The sequence below is a fragment of the Eptatretus burgeri genome, chromosome 4, assembly GCF_056783735.1.
Source record: "Eptatretus burgeri isolate ZD-2024b chromosome 4, Ebu_testis_v1, whole genome shotgun sequence".
In the NCBI taxonomy this organism is placed as follows: domain Eukaryota; kingdom Metazoa; phylum Chordata; class Myxini; order Myxiniformes; family Myxinidae; genus Eptatretus; species Eptatretus burgeri.
The window spans coordinates 70,402,503-70,425,091 of record NC_140964.1 but is presented as its reverse complement, the minus strand read 5'-3'; the positions used below and the strand labels follow the sequence as shown (position 1 = coordinate 70,425,091).

General features: G+C 42.8%; 1 protein-coding gene across 1 annotated transcript in view; it reads right to left on the bottom strand.

Annotated features, from left to right (window-relative positions):
• RECK (reversion inducing cysteine rich protein with kazal motifs) overlaps positions 1 to 22,589 on the bottom strand; it is a 198,120-nt gene that overhangs the window by 51,841 nt on the left and 123,690 nt on the right. Inside the window, exons 10-14 of the mRNA XM_085878594.1 lie at positions 19,932 to 20,111; positions 16,808 to 17,017; positions 16,511 to 16,647; positions 15,512 to 15,712; positions 8,697 to 8,885 (exon numbers count right to left, since the gene is read on the bottom strand). Coding sequence (XP_085734720.1) covers positions 8,697 to 8,885; positions 15,512 to 15,712; positions 16,511 to 16,647; positions 16,808 to 17,017; positions 19,932 to 20,111 — 917 coding nt within the window. The remainder of the gene's footprint in view (positions 1 to 8,696; positions 8,886 to 15,511; positions 15,713 to 16,510; positions 16,648 to 16,807; positions 17,018 to 19,931; positions 20,112 to 22,589) is intronic.

The window sequence follows — 22,589 nt, the reverse complement described above, 5'->3', positions numbered from 1 at the left end:
CAAAACAGTAAATATGGTGAATCCTTGTTATTTCAGATGCAGCACATGGCTGTGTGTAGTATTAGCTGATGGGGTTGGGGCAGTGCCGCTGATGCAGTTCCCCATATAGGAGCGAGGTGATGGCTCACGAAGGGCACCGTGGAATCTTTAACATCCACCAACAAGAAAAAGAGCAATCAGAGATTGCAGACCCTCGCCAGGACTTCTTTTGAGTGGTGTATTTTTATATGTATTCGGGTGAATCCAATAAGGCTGCCAAACCATGTGACCTATGATATATGTGTGAACCTCTTGTTCCTCATGGACAGGCAGTCATACATGTAAAGTTTTGCCTCGATTTGTTAAACCACTTAAGAGAAGATTTTTTAAGGCTTTTTTTTTTAACAATATGGCTGCTAAATCATATGACCGATGACATCATAAATTCTTTTTCTGTGGACCATTTTATTCCTACTCTCAAAATATTTTCAAACTGATCGGATGTGTTGTTCTACATAGGCAACTATGACGCTATGAGGGCACCTATGATGTCATAAAAATTCTCCTTGAGGAGTACTTGTTATGTGCTAATTTTCAATTTTTTCCAAGGTGCAGTTTCAGTGATACAGATGTCCAAAGTTTATCCATTTCTCCAATATGGCTGCCACACCACGTGGCCTATGACGTCATAATTATCATTAAATCTTTCTGCATGAGAAGTCGCACCAATGGTGAAAATTTCATCTGTCTCAATCCGACAAGCGGTTGTAAAGAAAAAACATGAAAGTTCTGCGCAGACAAACACAAACAAACAAAGACAAACAAATGGACCCAAATGCAATACCCTCTCCTCTGGCGAGGGTAACTGGAGAATTCATCAAACACGATACCCCTCACGGTGTTACACAAGGAAACTCGATGCAGGAGGAGGCCATTTGGCCCATTATGCTTGCACAACATCAACACCAGATCAATTTTATTAATTTTACACAGCCGCTGTATACAGTGTTTGATATCAATGAAAATTGCCATTTAAAATGCTTCTTTTTCAGTTATTATAGTTGCTAAGATATAACTAGTGATCATACTTTCAAACTTTGTCAAAATAATACACAGAATCTGTCAAAAATTGGACTTCAAAGAATTAAATACAGCGCAGAAATCAGCACTTAAATATGTTAAACTCGATCCCAACATAAAACAATAAAAAGAGCAATCAAAGATTGCAGACCCTCACCAGGACTTCTTTTGAGTGGTGTATTTTTTATAGGTTTTTGGAATTTAGGGTAAATTCAATAAGGCTGCCAAACCATGTGACCTATGATATCATATGTGTGATCCTTTTGTTCTTCATGGACAGGCGGTCATATGTGCAGAGTTTCGCCTCGATTTGTTAAGCCACTTCAGCGAAGAAGATTTTTGAAGGTTTTTACTTTTTAAACAATAAGGCTGCCGAATCCCTTGACCAATGACATCATGAATTTATTTTCTGTGGACCATTGTATCCCGAGATGACCCTCAAAAATGTTCATACTGATCGGATGTGGAATTCTACATATGCAATTATGGCGTCATGACAATTGCGCCTATGACGTCATAAAAAATCGCACTCATTCCCCCATGAGGAGTACTTGCTAAGTGCCAAGTTTCAATTTTTTCCAAGGTGTAGTTTCAGAGATGCAGAGGTCCAAATTTTTTCTCCATTTTTCCAAAATGACTGCCACACCTCCTGACCTATGATGTCATAATTATCATGAAAACATTTTACATTTGTAGTCACGCCAAATGGTGAAACATTTGTGTCAATCCGACAAGTGGTTGCAGAGTAAAACAAGAAAGTTCTGTGCGGACAAACAAACAGACAAAAACCAAACAAACAAACATTAAAAATCACTCATGGAGTGACAACTTGGCAAAACAGCACAAAGTAGAATGGCACTCGATAGAGCGCATACCTCTGCCAGGTGGAATAGTTCGCGTTTTGTATCCCACTGATGGGCTGTCTCAAACAAAATCCAATCTGCTTGTTCTTGTCACCGATTCAACTCATCCACCTTGTTTTGTCATAACTCGTCCACAACTTTTTGAGATTTCGTGATATATTTCATTTTTGGCCCTATCTATCAATTTTAGAAATTAGGCCTGTTCTAACCTTTTGACCATAAAATTAATTGGTAGTTTAATTCATCGACCTGACATGAAAATGTTCTTCTAATTTCAAGTCAATCGCATGAAAATTGAAGATTTTAGAAATTTGGCTGATGTTGACCTTTTGGTCTATGTTGACCTTTTCACCGATGGTGACCACAAAAATAATAGGTGGCTGAATTCAGTGACCTGAAATATAAATCCATTTTTCTTACAACTCAATCGGATGACAATTGAGGATTTAGAAAATTTGGCCCAAATTGGCCTTTTGGCCAATGTAGACCTTTTGGCCTATGATTACCTCAAAATTAGTCAGTGGTTGAATTCATTGACCTGATATGCAAATGCTCTTCAAATTTCAATTTAATTGGATTAAAATTGAGGATTTCAGAAATTTGGCCTATGTTGACCTGTTGGTCAATGTTGATCTTTTGGCCTATATTTACCTCAAAATTCATAGGTGTTTGAATTTGGTGACCTGATACGCAAATGCTCTTCAATTTTCAAGTCAATCAGATAAAAATTGAGGATTTTAGAAATCAAGCCGATGTTGACCTTTTGGTCTATGTTGACCCCCAAATTAATAGGTGCTTGAGTTCAGCGACCTCAGATGCAAATGCTCTTCAAATTTCAAGTCAATCAGATAAAAATTGATTCGAGAAAATTTGGCCCATGTTGATCTCAAAATTCAGTGACCTGGTATGCAAATGGTCTTCAAATTTCAAGTTAATTGGATGAAAATTGACAATTTTAGAAACAATTTTTAAAATTATCCTATTTTGGGTTGACCTTATGGCCTATGTTGACGTTTTTACCGATGATAACCTAAAAAGTGGTAGGTGGTTGAATTCACTGACCTGAAGTGCAAATCCTGTTCAAATTTCAAGTCAATCGGATGAAATTTGAGGATTTTAGAAAATTTGGCTGAAATTGGTCTATTGGCCTATGGAGACATTTTCGGTCGACCAAATTTTATGAAACTTCAATGCGGGACCGTTGCAGGATTGGTGCCATTAATCTCGGTTGAGCAGTTTGGGCTAGAGGCAAGCGGACAGACAAACACACAAACAAACACACAAACGCACAACATATTTATCAACAAAACTCTTTCTTTTCTTTTTTGCCAAGTAACAAATTGACCCAAATGCAATACCCTCTTCTCTGTCGAGGGAAAAAAGAAAAACAACACGGCTCATCTGACGATTAAAACAGTGAGCCGTCTTCATCTGCTGGCATATTGTCTCAACAGTTTTGGAGAGAAGCAGGGATGGAGAGTGGGAAAACCCACACATTTGAAACGTCATCATCTCTGCCGGCAGCCAACATGGAAACGGTGCAAGTTGGAAGAGCGGTTCTTGCTGCTCCCTCCATAACCAACGGTGAAAGTCGGTGTTCTGGGAAACTTTACGGATGTTGTGAGAGGGCTTTCAGTTGAGGGTGTGGTTGTTTCCACAACCCTGAACCAGCACCCAGGGTAAAGACGTTGACAGGAAATTGAAATCCAGCTTGCTGTGGCTTTGCGTCTGCATCGTGATTGCGTGAAGCTTTGCAACCCCGCCGGGCTATGCGCCCCCGCCACAATCGAGTCAGGCTCTGCACCCACTGCACCTTTAGACTCTTTAGACCCTCTTTGAGACCCTTTTAATGCTTTAGACCCCTTTAGACCTTTTAAACCTGAACTATTATTGTGACATGCCCTTCACAACCTTTAGACCTATATACCCCTCATAGACCTACATAGCCCTCAGACCTTTTAGACCCTTTAAACATGAGACTTTTAACGATTTTTTTAGACCTTTTAAGACCCTTTAAATGCCTTTAAACATTTTACATCCTTTAGACACTTCAGAACTCCTGTGGACCATTTAAACCCCGATAGACCCTTGAAACCTTCACACCATCTAGCTAGACCCCTTAGACCACTTTTAAGTCCTTTTTCATCCTTTTATGACACCTTTAGTCATTTTAAGACCCTTTCAATACTTCAGAATCCTTGAGCCCCTTGCACCCTTTAGACCTCTTCATCATTTAGACCTCTTAGACAGACCCTCCTTTACACCTCTGACACCCTTCCTTTAGACCCTTACACCTGTTAGACCCGAAGGTATCAGCTAACTTGTCCGAAAAACCTGGTCTGCTGCTCTTGCACATTCTCTCTCTCTCTCTGCCCTTTTCCCTCTGTCATTTGCCTAAGCTCATCTTCCATCTGCTTGGAAATAAGCCAACATCACTGTATTACATAAAAAGGTGCATAAACTGATCCCTTCAACTGCAGACCTATCAGCTTACTTCCAATCATCACCAAGGTCATGGAATGCATCATCGGAGTTGACATGATATCCATCCTTTTCTCCAACAACCTCATCTCATATCACCAATTTGGATTCAGACCAGGTCACTCCATCTTGGACATGCTGCTTCTATTCACCCAACAATGGATGGATTCCCTCAATGTCAGACATGAGATCAGGACAGTCTCTCTGGACATATCTCATGCTTTTGATACAGTCTGGCGTCCTGCCTTGCTCTCCAAACTTTCTCATGTCTTTGGCATCCAAACCAACTCCACACATGGCTTACTGACGTCCTCCACTCTCATGGCCAACATGTGGCTCTCAACGGAATCCTTTCATCTCCCCTCCCTCTCAAGTTTGGAGTGTCACAAGGCAGTATTCTGGGACGAACACTATTCCTAATCTTGAAAATGCCATCAAATATACAAATGAGTGGAGGTGAGCTGATCACTGCTCACCTCCACTCGTTTGTTCCACCATTTTCCTGCCTGTGGAACCAACTTCAACATGCTCTTCAATCTTATTCTTCTCTCCAGGTCTTCAAGCAGCTGTTCACCACCATCTCAGATCGTCAGGTCAGGAAAGATATGAGGGCATGTGCTGGAGCAGCGTGTCACTGCGTCCACTTTCTGCCGGTATTCCAGGGGCCTCTGGCTGGCTCATCCTCATCTCCTTGAGACGCCGATCGATTTGCTGCAACCACGAGGCACAGGGTCAGTCCGTTGGCCTCCTCCACTCACGAGGCTCCCTCGCTGAGAGAATCTGGTTTACAGAATCAGCATCAGGGAGACGAACCACATGTCTATACAGCCTCAGCAGACACTCACGGACTATACAGGTAACAAATATCATCTGAGTCTCTCTCAGCAACCGCTCATTGGATGCAAAGTCTGACCAGCGATCGCCAAGGATTCTCTGAAGAGACCTGGTACTGAAGGAGAGAAGTCTCCATCTCAGATCATTGGTCAGAATTCAAGTCTCACATCAGTAGAGCACTGAGATTCAGACTTTCATCCTCCTGCTTAGGTACCAACAGTACCACATCCCATGATAAAGTGAATCAGTGAGACTACCCAGGCCATACCCAGACGTCTAATTTCCTCTGGCTCACAACATGCGGAAACATGAATATCACTGCTAAGATAAGTGAATCTCTCCGTGACCTCAACATCCTTACCACAAACAGGCACAGACAAGATTGCAGCATCCAAGTTGTCAATGAAAGCCTGGATATAAGTTTTGACCCAGGAAACCTGTAATCCCAGTGGCTCCGACTTCTCATTCAGCGCCTCAATGGCCCCCATCAGGATATCCAGCATCTCCGCCAAGATGGCTGCATCGTCTGCGAAATCACGGTCAGCGATCCTGATATTCCCAAACAATGCACTGCAGCTTGATCTCTCTGACATCCTCCCCAGAATCAAATCCATACAAGAACTGAAAAGTGTTGGGGCCAGCACACCCCTGACAAACTCCAGCAACAACTGGAAATAAGTCGATGATAGAACCACCACATCTCACAACACTCTCAGTACCAGAGTACAGTTCAAAAATCAAATTGATCAATTTTGTTGAGACCCCACGAAGGCTGAGAATTCTCCAAAGGCAGCTTCCGCTTCAACTCTTATCTGTATTCGGTGATGACCCAAAGAGCAAAGATACAATCAATCATTGACTTTGTTGGTGTAAAGCCCGACTGCTCCAGGCCCTGGTGCTCAAGCAGATGGTGATGAAATCTATCAATAATTATCCGAGCAAAGACCTTGCCCGGCACTGAGAGCAGCGTCACCCCTCGGTAGTTGTTGCAGTCCTGGCGATCACCCTTCCCTTTTCAGAGAGGGACAACAAGGCCCCTCTTGCACTCAGTTTGTCCAATGCCTGTGTTCCAAACAGAACACAGAACTGCATGCAACGACATGATCAGAACAGAATTTCCACCAGCCTTGGGAAGTTTGGCTTGGATGCCATTACAAAATCTCACGATATGTGATGGACAGAAACACATTACATTTTTAGTTATTTAGCTAATTATCTCACCACGTGGATGGAAAAAAGTGCTCAATTAGTTTTTTGCACGCATCAACGTCATAAATCGTCATGCCAATTCTCAAAACGATACAACGACCGCCACAGAGGAGTAGCGAAAAACAAAAAAAAGGTTAATGGATCCATTGCCAGAAGGAAGGAGCGACTGAAGGACATCATTATGGCTTTGACAGCTCTTCTCGACTTCTTTTTCGACGAGCTAAAAATGTAGAAAAAGTTAACAGCAGCACAATACAAAATATAAACCAATGTCACCCGCAGGGTGACCCCTATCTTGCCAAAAGGTGACCATGTGTGACTTCTTTAAGGTCACACTGAGGTGAACAGAGCTACTATCCACCAGGAGCGACCCCTTGAGGAATATCTGCCTACAAGAGATTCCGATGAGAATCGTTCTACAGAGTAACCATGAAAAATATGTGTTTGCCTCATCACGTCATCAAATGACGTCATAATGTCTCAAGCTTGACATATCTAGAAAGCACTCATCGAGGTGTTCAATTTGAGGTACTACACGATATAGTTCCTAAAACTTGAAAATTTGATCTTAGGGTCAAATATGTTTGACCTCAGGCGCTAACCATGAAGGTCAAGGCCAATCGCCACCAAAAACTAATCAGCTGAGCGCCAGACCATATACTACATTCCCATAAAGTTTGGAGACGATTTGATTAAAATTACTCAAAAAATAAGGGTTTCGTCGACTCCCCTGATTTGCGACAAAGTGACCTTTCCTTTGACCTTCAAAATTTTGTGCGCTGAAAGGGACCTCTATAGGCCTCTGATATGCGAAGTTACAAAAATTTCCAATGATAACTGTGCTCTGCAGAGTGATTTATACGTGATTACAGACCAAAAAAAAACAAAAACATATGAAGGTCAAGGCCAATCGCCACCAAAAATTAATCAGCTGAGCGCCAGACCATGAACTATATTCCCATGAAGTTTGAAGACGATCCGATCAAAATTACTCAAAAATAAGGGTTTGAGTAACAAAATTACTCAAAACTTTGTTTTGGCAAGATAATAACAAAATATGCTCAGTGTTACATATAAAGATCGAAAGATAAATAAATGAAATGGGTCAGAGAACAAACCAAGACTCAGGATATCTTGGAAATAATCAAACTTAGGAAATTTAAATGGGCAGGAAGCATTATTAGCGGAAGGTCAGATAACAGGTTGACAACAATATTAACAACTTGGAGACTGATGGATGGCAACAGGAGCGGGGGAAGGCCATGTCAAAGGTGGAGTAATGGAATAAACAAATATTGGGGAAGAGTCAATTGGAGCAACAAAGCAAGAGATAGCGCAACATGGCATCAACATGCTGACGCTTTCGTCCAGCAGTTAACTGAAAATAGTTGACGATGATGATTCCAAGAATGGCGCGACCTTACTTCAGAAACAAAAGTTTGTACAAACACGGCATGAAAGACAAAGAAAGGTTTTCTTAGATCTGAGAAGTTTTTGCTCAGTCATAAAAATTAGTTTCTTCTTTCCTTTAATCATATTTGTATTGTGATTTGTCATCTTGTTTTTTTTTTTCACTTGCATCATATTATTCGTCCCCTACCGGTTTCCCCGGAGGGGACTATATGTTTGCTCTCCATCTGTCCGTCCGTCCATCCCACCTCTGGTTTTTCATACTTTTTTTCCCCATGGCCTTAATAGATCCAACTGAAACGTGATTCATTACTTCTTTTTATGATAAGTTACAGAAGAAGTTTGAGTTTCAGGGCGTTTCGTCAATTTTTCACAGTGCTATGCCATTTTTGGACTGAGAAAATATCACATCAGTAGGGGACATGTATTGCAAAGCAATTCTTGCTCTTGTTAATATTGTGATGTTATCGTCAGAATTATCAAATTGTTAATAGAAAGTTGAAGGAATCCGAAAAAAAGATTCTGGGGGTCAGGACAAAATTTGTATTTTGTTCAGGATGCTGCCGAGAACTATCCTACTCCTTCTGAAAAGATACCAAAGAATATTTAATGTTCAGCCGCAAATGGTGGCAGAAGGGTCACTCGGCTTAATATCTATCCGAGGGACAACACACTTTTGGATGCAACGCCCTGCCTGCAAAGCACCAATCTGATAGTCAGGTTGGGCACCAAAGCCAGGCAAGACAGCTCAATGCTAAACACACAGCCCTCTGCTTAACCACATCACTGCAACGTAAACACAAGTAAAGCCAGCCTTTTATATAGTAATGAATGACTCACGGCGTCGCTGTCCTCCAACAATACAAGCACGCTGCACGTCTACGCATGGGGTTTCCACACAGGACTCCAGCCAACCACCAATGCCACATTTGCAGAGATGATAGCAACCGGGGTCTCCAGAAGCCTCAGGCATGCGCACACGCCCATTGTGTGGCACCAGGAAGTCCGAAGCTTCACCGAGCTTGCAACCTGGAACATGCCAATTAGATGATTGTGTTGCAATGTTTGTTATTTATCATTACATGCTGTAAGAATTGTTCTTAAAAGAAAATACTAAACTAAGACGTGATATCAGGTGAAGGAAAGAAGTAAAAAAAAGAAAAGAAAAGTGATTTTGAGGAAGTAAATCATGTTGATCTTTTGCAAACTGGGCATAGGAAACTTCGGAAATTTTTTAATTGAAATCTTTTTCGACTAACTTTCAAAAAAAACTATTCCAGTAACATCACGAAGAGTCACAGAACCTTTTTTTAATATTAACCAGAGCTTTGCCTTGTTACACATAAAAAAAGGAAAACATGAAGAATGTAAACCAATGATTATGATAATCATCCAATATAATAAATTATCTGACAATTGAATTTGGTTATCGATTTAAAGACGTATCAAATGTTTAAGCTTCCATTGCTCGAGCCACAAAATTCAACAGAAAGTGCAGACTTTTAAAGGTGTACATCATACCGATTTTTCTTCCAATATTCAGACTTGGCAAACTTTTGTCATCCAAAAATCCAATATTTATCTATCTATTGAAAAATATAACATTTTGTACATTGCATTGGTTATTTTCGGGGCTCTTCTATCTGCAGTGGTGGGTTCCATTTTCGATTAGTTCAATTTTCCGTGGGTTGGGTCATGTCTATCAATCTGAGGTGGAACTCCTATCTTTGGAGCATTGTTTTGCCATCTCGATGACGTGCTGGTCTCCCACACATAGGTGTACCATTGCAGGCCATTCCATTTCTATTTGATGATGTGGGCCTTGAAAAATTTTGAAAAGGGGGAAAAAAACATTTTCATTCACCCTCATTCAGTATTTTCCACTGACTTGATTTTACCATTTGCTGTCATGGTTGCAGTCATTTCTGGAAACCTCCTTGCAGTACATTTTGATTCTGCTGCTGCTGTTGTTGTTGTTGTTTGTCTTTTATCCGGTAAAAAATAACCATTGACTCATCCTTACATCACTCTCTCCTCCTAACCCTATATCTTTATTCTTGGAAAGACAGTCAATTTCTTTTTCTTTTTGGATACAAAGTCAGAACTCATGGAAAAGCTAGAACACTGAACGGATCAGGACACAACAGAACAAAAGCAACAGTAGAAGGAGGGGGGAAACACCAACAGCAGAGGTGAATGATAAAATATAGGGAAACTTAGACAAATGATGGGTGTGGTGTGGAATGAAGGGTAAAGGAGGACAAATGGGCTGGACAAGGTGGATACAGAAGTAAACTCCCAGGAAGGAAAAACTGGGAAATTTGGAACGAGGTGGGTTCAGAGGTGGTGAGTTAATGTGGGTAAAAAGATCATGGTTTTGGATGGGGAATTATCTGAGATGGGTGTGAACAGCTACCTTGAAGACCTGGATGGAAGGATCAGATTGAAGAGAATGTGGAAGTTCGTTCCACAGGCGGAAAAAAGAGAGGAACAAATGAATGATGATAAGCAGTGATTCTGGATTTTGGGAGTTTCATGAGAATGGGGTTGCTGGTAGACTGCATGTACAGAGGGTGCACGACCAGAAAGGAGGCGGAAGAAGAGAGACCACAGACCTGTCGGTGATGGCAGAGTGATGGCGCCATAGATAACTTCATCACACGATTATTCCAATGATCTTCAAGGTCTTGGTTTCCACAGCATCAAGCTGAGCAAGTTGTGAGACAGGGGCACCAGCCCAGAGGTGAGAGCAGTGCTCCATCAAGCAGCAGAAGAAAGCCTTGTAGGTGGATAGGAGTTCGGTGCACCAAGGAAGGACTTTGCACGGCGGAGGATGCCCAATCTGCGGTTGGCTTTGGAGGCCAACTTTGAAATGTGATTTTCCCAAGAAAGATCATGGCTGAGAGTAAAACACACCAAGAGTTTGAGTGACTGGACTTCTTTGAGAGGAGTGGTGAGAAGGTGAGAATGTGTGTGTGTGTGAGAGAGAGAGAGAGAGAGAGAGAGAGAGAGAGAGAGAGAGAGAGAGAGAGAGAGAGAGAGAGAAAGAGAGAGAGAGAGAGAGAGAGAGAGAGAAAGAGAGAGAATGAGAGAGAAAGAGAGAGAAAGAGAGAGAAAGAGAGAGAAAGAGAGAGAAGGAGAGAGAGAGAGAGAGAGAGAGAATGTGTGGGATGGGATTCTTCAGGATTAAAAGACATATTCCAAGTGTTTGACCAGTTTCTGATTTTCTCAAGGTCTCAAGAGAGGGAAAAGGCTGCTGCCTGTCTATCTGAAAGATAAGGGATGTCTCAGCAGAAAGGAGAGTCATCAGCACAGAGATAAAGAGGATTTTCCAGAGTCAGAGAGAACAATGATGACAATTAGGAATAGGATCTGGCCGAGAGCACTGCTTTGGGGTACTCCAGCCTTGATCGGGGGAGGAGACAAAAGGATTCCGTTGAGAGCCACTTATTAGCTACGAGAATGGAGGAAGTCAGTCATCCAAGTGTGGTGTTGATCTTGGATGCTATAGGCAGAGGGTTTGGAGAGCAAGGTAGGATGTCAGAGTGTATCATAATTCAAAAGCACGAGATATGTCTTGAGAGATGGCCGTGATCTTGTGTCTGAGAGCAGAGCAAGTTTTTAGGACACATGTGCTGATGCAGTCTGGTCCAATTGAAAAAGACACAGGGTCCAGGAGCAGTTGTGTGCAACTGGGAGGGTTGTTACAAAGAAAGAGGGGTTGGGGACACATGATTTGGAAGCAAACACAGAATTTAAGCATTCGGCCTTTTTATGAGCATAGTCAGCTGCAGTGCCACTTAAGGAGAGGGAAGGGATGGAGGGGGGCATACCCCAGAGATAGACTTACCAAGGTGCCACCAAGTTTGAAGAGGGAAACTACTTTGAATGTTCATTCTTGAGATTGGACAGATGTTGTTTTCTGGATTTCCTGAAAGTAGACACACACTTGTTGTGGACTTTGTGGAATGATATGAGGTTGCCTTCGATCAGATTTGCCTTCCAGGAAAAGAATGCAAGTTGTTTCAATGGAACTGCCTCACCACAGGATTCAGTGTACCATGGGCACAAGGATAGGTAGATTTAGGAAACCTGTCCTGAAATGCAATGGGTAGCTGCAGTCACTGCCAGTTTGCCTGAGTGAACTACCAGACTTGCTGGTGCTTCGGCTATTCTCTGAGAATGGCCAGAGAGATGTTAACCTTCACAAGCACATGATCAGATGCAAAAATTAGGGCAGATGAAGAGCAAGCTACATTGGCAGGGAAGTTGGTAATCACCAAATCCAGAAAGGAGGATTTACTATTGACAGAAATCCAGGTGGGAAAATTCACGGATTGAGTCAGTCGCATGGAGTCACAGATGTCCTTTGCAGAAGTATGATGGCTGGTGAGAGGGGCGCCAACACCCAGCCAATAGCCTGGTGTTGGCTCAGTGGTTAGGGTGGTGGCTTGGGACCCTAAGGTCCTGAGTTCAAGCCCCGTCGGCTGCTGAATTAATACACCAGGGGGTTGACTCAGCCTGTCATCCTTCCGAGGTCGGTGAAATGAGTACCAGTTCCAGTGTGTGTACTGGTAGAGGGGCACTGCATCAGCGACACAGTCGTGCTTCAAGAAATGATAGATACCCCGGCAGCTAAGCTGCCATATGACCACCACCACTCAGCCAATTAGCATGGAGACAAATAAATGACATCATCAAATAAAAGGAAGAGAGAGTTAGGATGAGTGGTTAAAAGTTGGTCCATGTGGTCTGAGAGAGAGAAGTAGATGGAGTCGTCACTGTTTGGAGGATGAGACAACACACAGACAAACAAGAAGAGGGAGAGGAGAGGCATTCACAGCCAAAGGTACTCTTGGGGTTGGGAGGTGTAAGGACAGTAAGAAATTAAGTTTTTGATGTAAAGTGCAGCACTGCCACCAAGGTGTATCAAATCGGAGGGGAAAATAGCCAGGGAGACACGAACGAGTCAGGCACGTCCTGCGGAAGGAAGGATTCTGTTAAACAGATGATATCCAGTTTATTAGCATCGACCTGTATTGAAAGATTTCTCAGGTTGGAGTGAAGACCTCGGATGTTTGAGGTACACACAGTGAGAGACGGGGAAGAGGTATTGGGAGGGTGTGGGGCGGGAGGGTGTAGAGAGGTTGGGTAGAGAGAGAGGGCAGAGAGGCTGGGAGGGTGTAGAATTGGGGAGCAAGAGAGAGGATGGGAGGAACGAGGGGGAAGTCAAGAGAGGGCAGGATGAGGGTGAGAAGAGGTGGTATGAGGGGGGAAGTGAGAGGGAGTGGGGTGAGGTACATGCAGAAAGAAGGGCCATGATCTGGAGGGATGCTGAAGAGGATGACACCGAGAAGGGATAGGATTGGAAGGAGGCAGGCTTGGAGGAGCTGTGGGGGTGTGTACTGATATGGAGGGGTCTGAAACAGTAAAAGAACATGAAGGGGATTTGATTGTTGTTTGCAGACGACCTCTGCAAACTGGACTTCTGAAGAATCCACAATTTAACGTTCTGAGATAAAGATCATGGGAAAGGTGGAATAAATTTTTGTTGAAGGTACAGAGAAAGGTCCTGCTGGAGAAACGGGAGGAGGAGGGTTGATGGACCAAGTACTGAGGTGAGACAGGTTTGTAAATTTGTGAAGAAGAAGAAGAAGAAGAAGAAAAAGAGGAGGAGGAGGAATAGATTGTGATGAAGAACATGTGGGATACCAATGATGGAGAAATAAGGAGAGTGAAGCATTTTAATGTTTTAAAAAGTTTTTAACGGAAGAAGCATTTCCTTCAATGAATATTAAGTTTGGAAATATTGAGAAAAGGGAAAGATAAAGGAGGTACAGGAAGTACAAGCAGAAATCAGAATGAGATCGTGTTTTGGAATGAAAAAAGATATATATTTTGTTTTTTTTTGAAGCAAGAAGGGGGAATAGGATAATGTTGAAGAGGCAGGACAATTTTTTTTTGGGGGGGAGGGGGTAGGAGATGAAATGGAATGACAAACAACCCCAAAACCGAGACGATTTTGCTCCCGGATATGGGCCTGGGCTACATGATAACAAATTTGATAATATTGCACAACAAGCTTCCGTTTAACATGGAAAAATTGGACGAAAACACAAACAGCAACACAGGTCCGTGAATGCAACAGAAAAACATGATGGATCTGATATTGATAAAACATAGCTTTGATTTGGGAGGAAGGAGCCGTTGTAGATTCGACCAAGACGTGGAGCAGCCCGAAACCAAAAGGTCAACCGGGAACCGGAAGCTCAACTTCCTATTAAATTCCTCTCTCCCTCTCCCTCTCTCTCCCCCCATTTACAACTCCATCTCCTTCAGGCACAACTTTGGTTGGAGACTCACCATTTGGAAAGGCCCTGGGTAAAAAGGGTCGGAAACCTCACTGATGAACGAAGCGCAGCTGATTTTATCTGGAAGGCCATTGGATCAGGCACTGGATAAGTCGAAGGAATTCTTCAAATCAATCTGATCTCTCGAAGTTATTGTTTGATTCTTCCGTTACAGGAATATCAAAATGGGATCACAGAGGACAGCAATGTTGTGCAGGCAAAAGCAAAACAGCAAAGTATAACAAAGCGAAGCGAGACGGTTAACTTTGTTACATTTGAAAGGATTCTTTTTTTGACAATATAAGGGATCATGCATTTAATATGTAAGCCTTGGTCGTAATGGGGGTGGGGGTTGGGGGGGGGAGATGGGGATTTATAAAATATGAACTTTTCTTATCATGAGTAGGCAGCTCCTTTCTGCACATTTGCTACATTTTATTGGTGTGGGTATACCGCTACCACAGTGCCCTCTAAAGATTAAAGAGGGAATTCAAAAAATTTGCCAGGATACTGTTGTACAATGGCCTACTCTTTTTTAATTGTATCTACAGATCTTTAATTGCAACAAGCAAATGCTATCATTTGGGACAACTGGCTCAACATCATTCCAAAGGATATGGTATACTGATAGATACAACAGCCAGCCTGTGAAACATTCAGGTGACGTTTAGCATCAACGCTGGGCTTGCTACTTCTGAGCTATCCAGTCAATCCTTCAATGTAGTGGAGCAACTTAGCATAACAATTGTGCATTTTGTGAGGAAAGCACCAAATTTGGCACACGAGTAGCCTCCTATCATATTATGAACAGATTTGGATATTGGGCCATCTCAAAATTTTTGATGGCAGTGGAAAATGGCTGCCACAGCCATCAGCGGCTGAATTTGAGATGGCCCAATATCAAAATCTGTTCATAATATGATAGGAGGCTACAAGTGTGCCAAATTTGGTGCTTTCATCAAATGCACAATTGTTATGCTATATTTAGCTAAGTTGCCCCACTAATGGGCACGATACAATGGGGGTTTGTTATTTCCCTGAGTCAGCAAGTGTATAGCTGACTGTGACTTCCAGTAATGTGAGAGTTTGCATTATTGGTTGTAAACTGGTGGAATAGAAATAAAACTGGCTGTGGAACAAGAAGCAAGAGGTGGTGGGTGCTTCATTGAAGAGTTTCAGGTCAAAGTTGATCTGTACAAATTGAAGTTGATCTGTGCAAGCGATTTCGTTAAAAAAAAAAAAAAAAAAGTTTTGTACGATTCATGTAATACTTATGACTGACGTGCATTGTCAAATTAGACTTACTTGCTAAGCAAAAGAACGGTGTGCAGTCTTCCCCAGGAAGGCAACCCTTTCGGTTTACTTCACACAGCTCTCCGCTTGGGCAAGGGTCTGGGTTGCAAGGATGAACGATCTCTTCCAATCTGGCCATGGCTTCACGATCAGTTTCTCTTGAGTCGTCTCCATGCCAAAAAACACCCGGATTCTTCCCAGTATTTGCAGAAACTTTGAGAGTAGCACATGGAGAGGGGAAAACGGTTCAAAACAAGTAATTATTGAAGTGTCCTCATGCATGCGTTGTATTAAAAAATAAAAAATTCAATTACAATGAGTACCGACTGGCGGACGTCTGACTTGCGGCGAGTGCCTGCACCACTTAAAAACAACTGCTCAAAAGAAGTAACTATTTATGGCAGTCTGACTTGCGTACATTCGTTCAGACTGACGAACCGAACATGCATCAAGTTCGCTTTGCGCATCAAGTACAGCATGGGTCAGGGGTCATTCCTTGGCTTCTCCTGCCATGTCAATTCGTACGGTGTACTACATCAGTGTTGTTAGTGTACTCTGGCGTATCTGTTGACATTATCAGCCCGTCCCCTGCACAGTGGGTGGTGTACTTGTATGGTTAATATTAACTGGATCCCATGTTTAAAGAAACAAAGTTGTGTATTGTTTCAATTCGAAAATCGAACTTGGAAAATTTGTGAAGGAAGGAAATTTTAAAAGCGCATTGTTTGGGGTGGGGTACGAGGGGGGGGGGGAAGAGAGACCCTTGTTTTATGAATACATTATAATGATTACCAAATATTCAAGTTCCTGAAATTGCTTTTCATTTGAAATTACTTTTTTTTTAATGACAGTACATGAAATGTTCGAGAACATTATTTCATCCCTTTATTGAAAATTTTCTGTGTGCGTTCATTTTTTCCCCCACTGCGCATTGTTATACAATGAAATTTGAGAAATAAAAATCTGAATTAACAGACAATCGAGACGTGTGAAGACAATGTGGTTGCTCACCAAGGTATTGATCGAGAGGGATGCACTGTTCGGGATCATCCGATGGCGAGAGGATGTCACAGATGCTCTCAGCTGTGTGGCCTTGCATGAAACGAGAGGTGTCACCGCAACGCTTCAAGATGTTCACGCAGTCAGACCTGTGATAACATCACAATGCCAGTCAAACCAGCGGGGTGGCCATTTTGTCATTTTATTATGGAGAACAACAGAATGATTTTCCATGGTAAGCTATGATGATGACCGATATTCAAATGACCTCCTTGTGTAGGCTGTGTGCCAGGCAGTGGTAAGACTGACCGGCAGATGAGGGCAGGTGATGCCCCGTGGCAGGGTTTGATGTGAAGCACGCAGGCAATGGCTTTCCAAGTGTCGGGGAGGCAGTGGTGGATGTCATGGACGGGAATGTTCAAGAAGGGCATTTGGATAACTCCACGTGTCCACATGTTCATATCGCTCTGGGCACCTTGGTCTGCCTGCATGTTACACCCTCGAAAGAGCTCTGTGGGTCTGAAAGTAATATTCAGGTGATACTTAGCATTTTAAACAAACAAAACATTTTTTTACCATAAAAATATAATTATGGACCTGTTATAATGTTATGCAAATATTTTACTAAAGAGTTTGAATCTCAGCCCAGGCATGTCTGTCATACAAGTGTTTCACAGGTAGGGCGATTCACAATTATGTGTGCCGTCTTTCGGGTGGATATCCAACTGAGCGTCCCATCTGCCAGCTATCTAGCAAGGTGGACGTTAAAGATCCAAAGGCATCCCTTGTAAAGAGGGGCAAATCATCACCAGGACCTTTAACAATTTCCAAATTTTAATGCAAAACGAGACATAATTCGACATTGCAATGTCGACCAATATTCCTCCACTACATAAGTCTTTGCTTTCTCTAACTTTGACCTAAAACCTCGAGACAATTTGACCTCAATATCTTATCTGTACATACAGGCAGTAGACAAAAAATGGAAAGTTACTTAATATAGGGTGTTGTACAACCACGTGCAGCCCATTCAGCCTGCATGTGCCATGGCATTGAGTCCACCAATGTCTGGAATTCTGCAGGAGGGATATGGCACCATTCTTCCATGAGAAAGTCAATCAACTCACACCTCTTTGATCGAGGTGGAAAACGCTATCTCAGGCGTTATTCCAGAATATCCCATAAATACTCGATTGAGTTCAGATCAGGTGACTGAGAAGGCCATGACATTTGGATAACATGAGTGTCATGCTCATCAAACCATTGGGTGACAACACGTGCTCTGTGGATGGGGGCATTGTTATCCTGGAAGACACCCCTCCCGGCAGGAAAGAAATGCTGCAACATGGAGTGATGATGATCACTCAGTACCATTAAGTAGCGATTGGCATTGACCTTGCATTCCAAGAGAATAACTGCACCCAAACCATGCCAGGAAAATGTGCCCCACAACATTACAGAACCACCAGAACCCTTCACTGTTGCGACCAAGCACTCAGGGTGTACAGTTCTTTCGGTTGGCGCCACACATGCACTTGTCCGTGTGTGGAGAACCTGGTGAAGGATGATTCATCAGACCCTATCACATTTCTCCATTGCTCGGTAGTCCATAGCCTGTGTTCTTTGCACCAATGGACTCTCAAACACGCATCACCAGGTGTGATGAGCAGTTTGTGCACTGCAATCCAACTATGATATCCCACTATGTGCAGTTCTCGGTGGACCATGTTTTATGAGACTGGCTGATCATGCCCCAGCTTGAAATTTAGAGTCAACTGATCTGCAGTTGCTCGCCTGCTTTGCCTTTCACTTAAAATTAATGCATGGATTTCACAATCCTGGAGTATGCACTTCTGCCCACTGTTGCCCTTTGCTGATGATGTCTTTCCCTCGGAGTTACATGGCAACATCACCTTAGACATTGATGTTTAACAGCAAGTTGAGCTGTCTTTGTCACTGAAACTCTTGCCAAACGTGCCCAAACAATCACCACACTTTCAAAGTCACTGAGGTCTTCTCTTGCAGCCATGTCATCGAAATTGTGTGTGTGCTTTCGGAGAAGGCGGCAAATACAAATTATGGGGGGCAACTCCCCTCCCCCACCCCCACTCCCCGTATAAGTCCCTAGACCCCAATTTTTTAATGTCATGAACAAACTTCAGTCCACCATGGGTGTTGAAGGTTGTGGTCAAGTTTCATCGAAACTGTGTGTATAGTTTTGGAGAAGAAAGCAAATACATATTTTGGGGGGAAACCACCCATAGACTTCCGAAGACCTCGATTTTTCCAATGGCATGATCAAACTTTGGTGCATCACGGGTGATGAAGGTTGTGGTCAAGTTTCATCAAAATTGTGTGTGTAGTTTCAGAGAAGAAAGCAAATACATATTTTGGGGGGCAACCCCTCTTACATCCCCTTCGAGCCCGATTTATCCAATGGCATGATCAAACTTTGGTGCATCATGGGTGATGAAAGTTGTAGTCAAGTTTCATCAAAATTGCATGTTCAGTTTCTGAGAAGAAAGCAAATACCTAATTTTCATTTTTTTTGGGGGGGGGGGGGTGAGGGGATCCCCGTGGACCCCTATCAGGCCAGTTTTTTTTTTAAATACCATGAACCAACTTTGGTACATACACGGTGATGAAAGTTTTGGTAAAGTTTCATCGAAATCGCATGAGTACTTTCAGAAAAGAAGTTGCAAGTATTTGTGGACGGATGGACGGACGGACGACGTGCCATCCCATAAGCTCCCCGGAACTCCATTCCAGGTGAAGTAAAACTCATTATGGAAGACTGCGTGGTCTTGGCTCCACAAAGACAAGAGCACAACATATTACATGTGAGAGATCTCTGGGTCACTCTCGGGAGATCAAACGGCGATCTCCACGCTGCGGAACTGAACAGGGTTCATCAACAACATCATCAGCCAAATTGCTTTACGCCGGGAATCTCTTAAAGCTGGGGAGGGGGACAGGTGCATAACAGCACAGTTATGGCATTCTCTCCAACCACTTGTTTAGTGTGGATTGATCAATAATGAGATATTTTCTGAAAACTGTATTTCTGGTGCAATTCCAGCTGGGCACGATGAATCCCTGATCACACCTTTAGAAGCTGACGTACATGGGGCTGTAGGGTGTCCAGTCTGTATTTTGATTGTGATCCTCAAATATTCATATCATCTGGTCAAACTTAAGGTCAACTGTTTAACGAACACCTGCTGCAGTTGGTGCCTTGGCAGGAGTGGAATGATTGTCCAAATGGTTTCCTCCACTGGCTGTATTTGCATTGTATTTCCTGTAAATATCTAAAAAAAGCAAAAATGCACACAAATTCACAGCTTCTGTTCATATTTTATGAGGATAATTACTTGTCAGACCAACAGAGACGTTTGTATAAGTTATCAGTACCTGGTGGTAGGATTTTGTTCACCTGTAGTTGAAGTTGGTACAGTATTTGAGCTCTTTGCATCCCAGGTGACATGGTTCTCGAACATCGGATAGGCATGCTGTCATGGCGCCCTCCTGTGGCAGGTACTCACACTTTCGCTCAAATTCCACCCAGCTTTGTGAGCTTTCCCAGTTGGTGCTGAATAAGGTGACGCAAAGATCTCTAAGATGGGGTCAAAAGGGGGGAAAGATTGTGCTCAGGTTGAAGAGCAGACAAAAAAAAATTGAAAAAAATGGAAGGCCATATGTTCTATGGACACGAGCACGACGGTACGAATCGGTACAGATCTGTCATCCGAGTGTGGTTATCAGAGCAATGGACAAAAATTCATCGATATTTTTTTGCATCTGAATGATGTCATTTAGGGGTTTCACTGACATGTTGAGCAGTCTGCGGTGGACGGTGGCAGTAGAAAATGCACGAAAACTAGCAAAAAACCAATATAGAAGAGGAACTGAATTAGTAAGGCCATCTGGTGACAATATATTTATTATGTATGCAAGGAGGAGGAGGGGGGGGGGACCATACTGTTCTGTTTAAATATTTTGCTGTTTTTGATGACACAATAAATACTGTATGCGACACTTTACTCGTCTTTTTATGACATGCGAGGACAGAGTATAAAGGGATACTAGCTCTGGCAAAACAATTGCATGGAAAAAGGATAGGAATCAAGAGCCTGGGGATTCCATTGTTTGCATGTGGCAGCAGCTGTCAGTGTGGTCACATCATTAAATTATTTGTCGTCTTCAAACTCAACACAAAGGGTTGATGATATAGAAAGCACTTTTAGTGGCTCGGTTGTCGATTGTACGGGATGAAACTCAACACAAGGATCCCTCGCCTCCAGCGGGACCCTTTAAACATCAGATTCGGACTTGAGGAAACACAGCCTTGCATGTCATGGAGAAGGTAAACACAGCAAAAGGACCCCTGTCTCATTAATTGATGGTGACATCACAGTTTCACACAACCAAGCCTGGTGTTGGCTTAATGGTTAGAGTGGCTGGCTTGGGATCCTAGGGTCCTGAGTTTGAGCCCTGTTGGCTGCTGAATTAACACCAGGTTGGGTTGACTCAGGATGCCATCCTTCCAAAGGTTGGTGACTGGTGGAAGGGAACAGCATCAGTGGCACAGTTGTGCTCCAAGAAATAATAGCTACCTGGCAGCCAAGCTGACATATGCAAGAACAGAACAGTTTCACACAACCAATGACTGACAAATCATTATTTTCCCTTATAAAGTGGCAGGAATGTTTACAAGATTTTGATGAGCCGACATGGTACACACCACGAAAACTCGATAAATCAGGATCTGCATTGTTTTGTTGTCATTTTCCCAAGCTGGACAGTATCACCCATTGTAAAAGCTGTTCTACCTCCTATTTGGCCCAGGAAAGACACTCTTGCAAAATATTCCACGGTATGGTATGGTATGCTTTACACGAACAAGATTGGAAATAATATGGCTGCCTTAATTTTTTTCCCAAATAAACGGTACACTCTTCAATGCAGGACCCCCTGCTGGTACTACATGGAACCACTGCATGACAGATATTTAAAATCAGATCGAAGACAAAATTTGACCAGAAACTAGATAGATGAAGGTTACAAACACCACCAACCATGCAGTCTTCTTTGTGAACATGTCCACGTGTCCAGAATGGCAGGATAGCTCAGAGGTACTCTGCTCACCATCAACTTGTCCAACCGACTATGGAATCCCAATGGAATAAGATTCGACGAAAACTACCATCCTGGTGCTTTGCCGTAGGCATGGTGGTGCATCAGAGAGTACACCATCCTTTTGGAGGGAATCTTAAGCTGGCTGTGCCATGCAACATGCAAAATATAAATGGATGATAAAGGGGAACACATATGCGCTCAGACCACATCGACGCTAATCTGTCCCTTGACAGCCTACAAAACAGATATGATGCGTCTTTTTCTGATTTCCAATCAATAAAGTAGGTAATTTTGCAATTAAAAGACGAAATCTTCTTTACAATTAGTGGTGACATTCACCATGGAGGTAAGCACCACTGCCGTATTGTTTACGGGTTACATCGTGGTCCGATTTAACTGAAACGGCGAATAATTTTCGAATGTCTTCAAATATGCCAAGTCGATGTGCTTGGTGCTTGTGGAGGAATACAATCTGATATGGTTTCATGCTACACCAATGGCTGAAAGACCCTAAATTTGCCAGAAATTGGCCAAGGTTTGTCCGAAATACGCGAGTGTAGATCAGATCTCCAAAATGTTCGCTTTTGTGCGCGGAACATTTTACCGAGCACCGTTATGAAACAACAGAGATGGGTAGATCTTGTGGTTATCCACCACGGTTGATAGAGGATGCCATCCCCATGATGAAGCGGAATAAACATCCATCGCTCGAAGCTCTAACACCATCTCTACCCAGCTACCAGCACAAGTACACGGACAATGTGAATGGTCAATCAAACACCTGCTGTCATTGCCTGGTAGTTACGACAAGAGCACCTGAAAAGAATTATGTGTTATCAACACATTTCTACCAATCAAATGAACCATCGTCTGTTTGTCGTGGAGAGAAAGTATGTGTGCATCATCATCTACTCCTCCAAGAGGATTTCAGCTCAGACCCTCACCCCTTTCCACC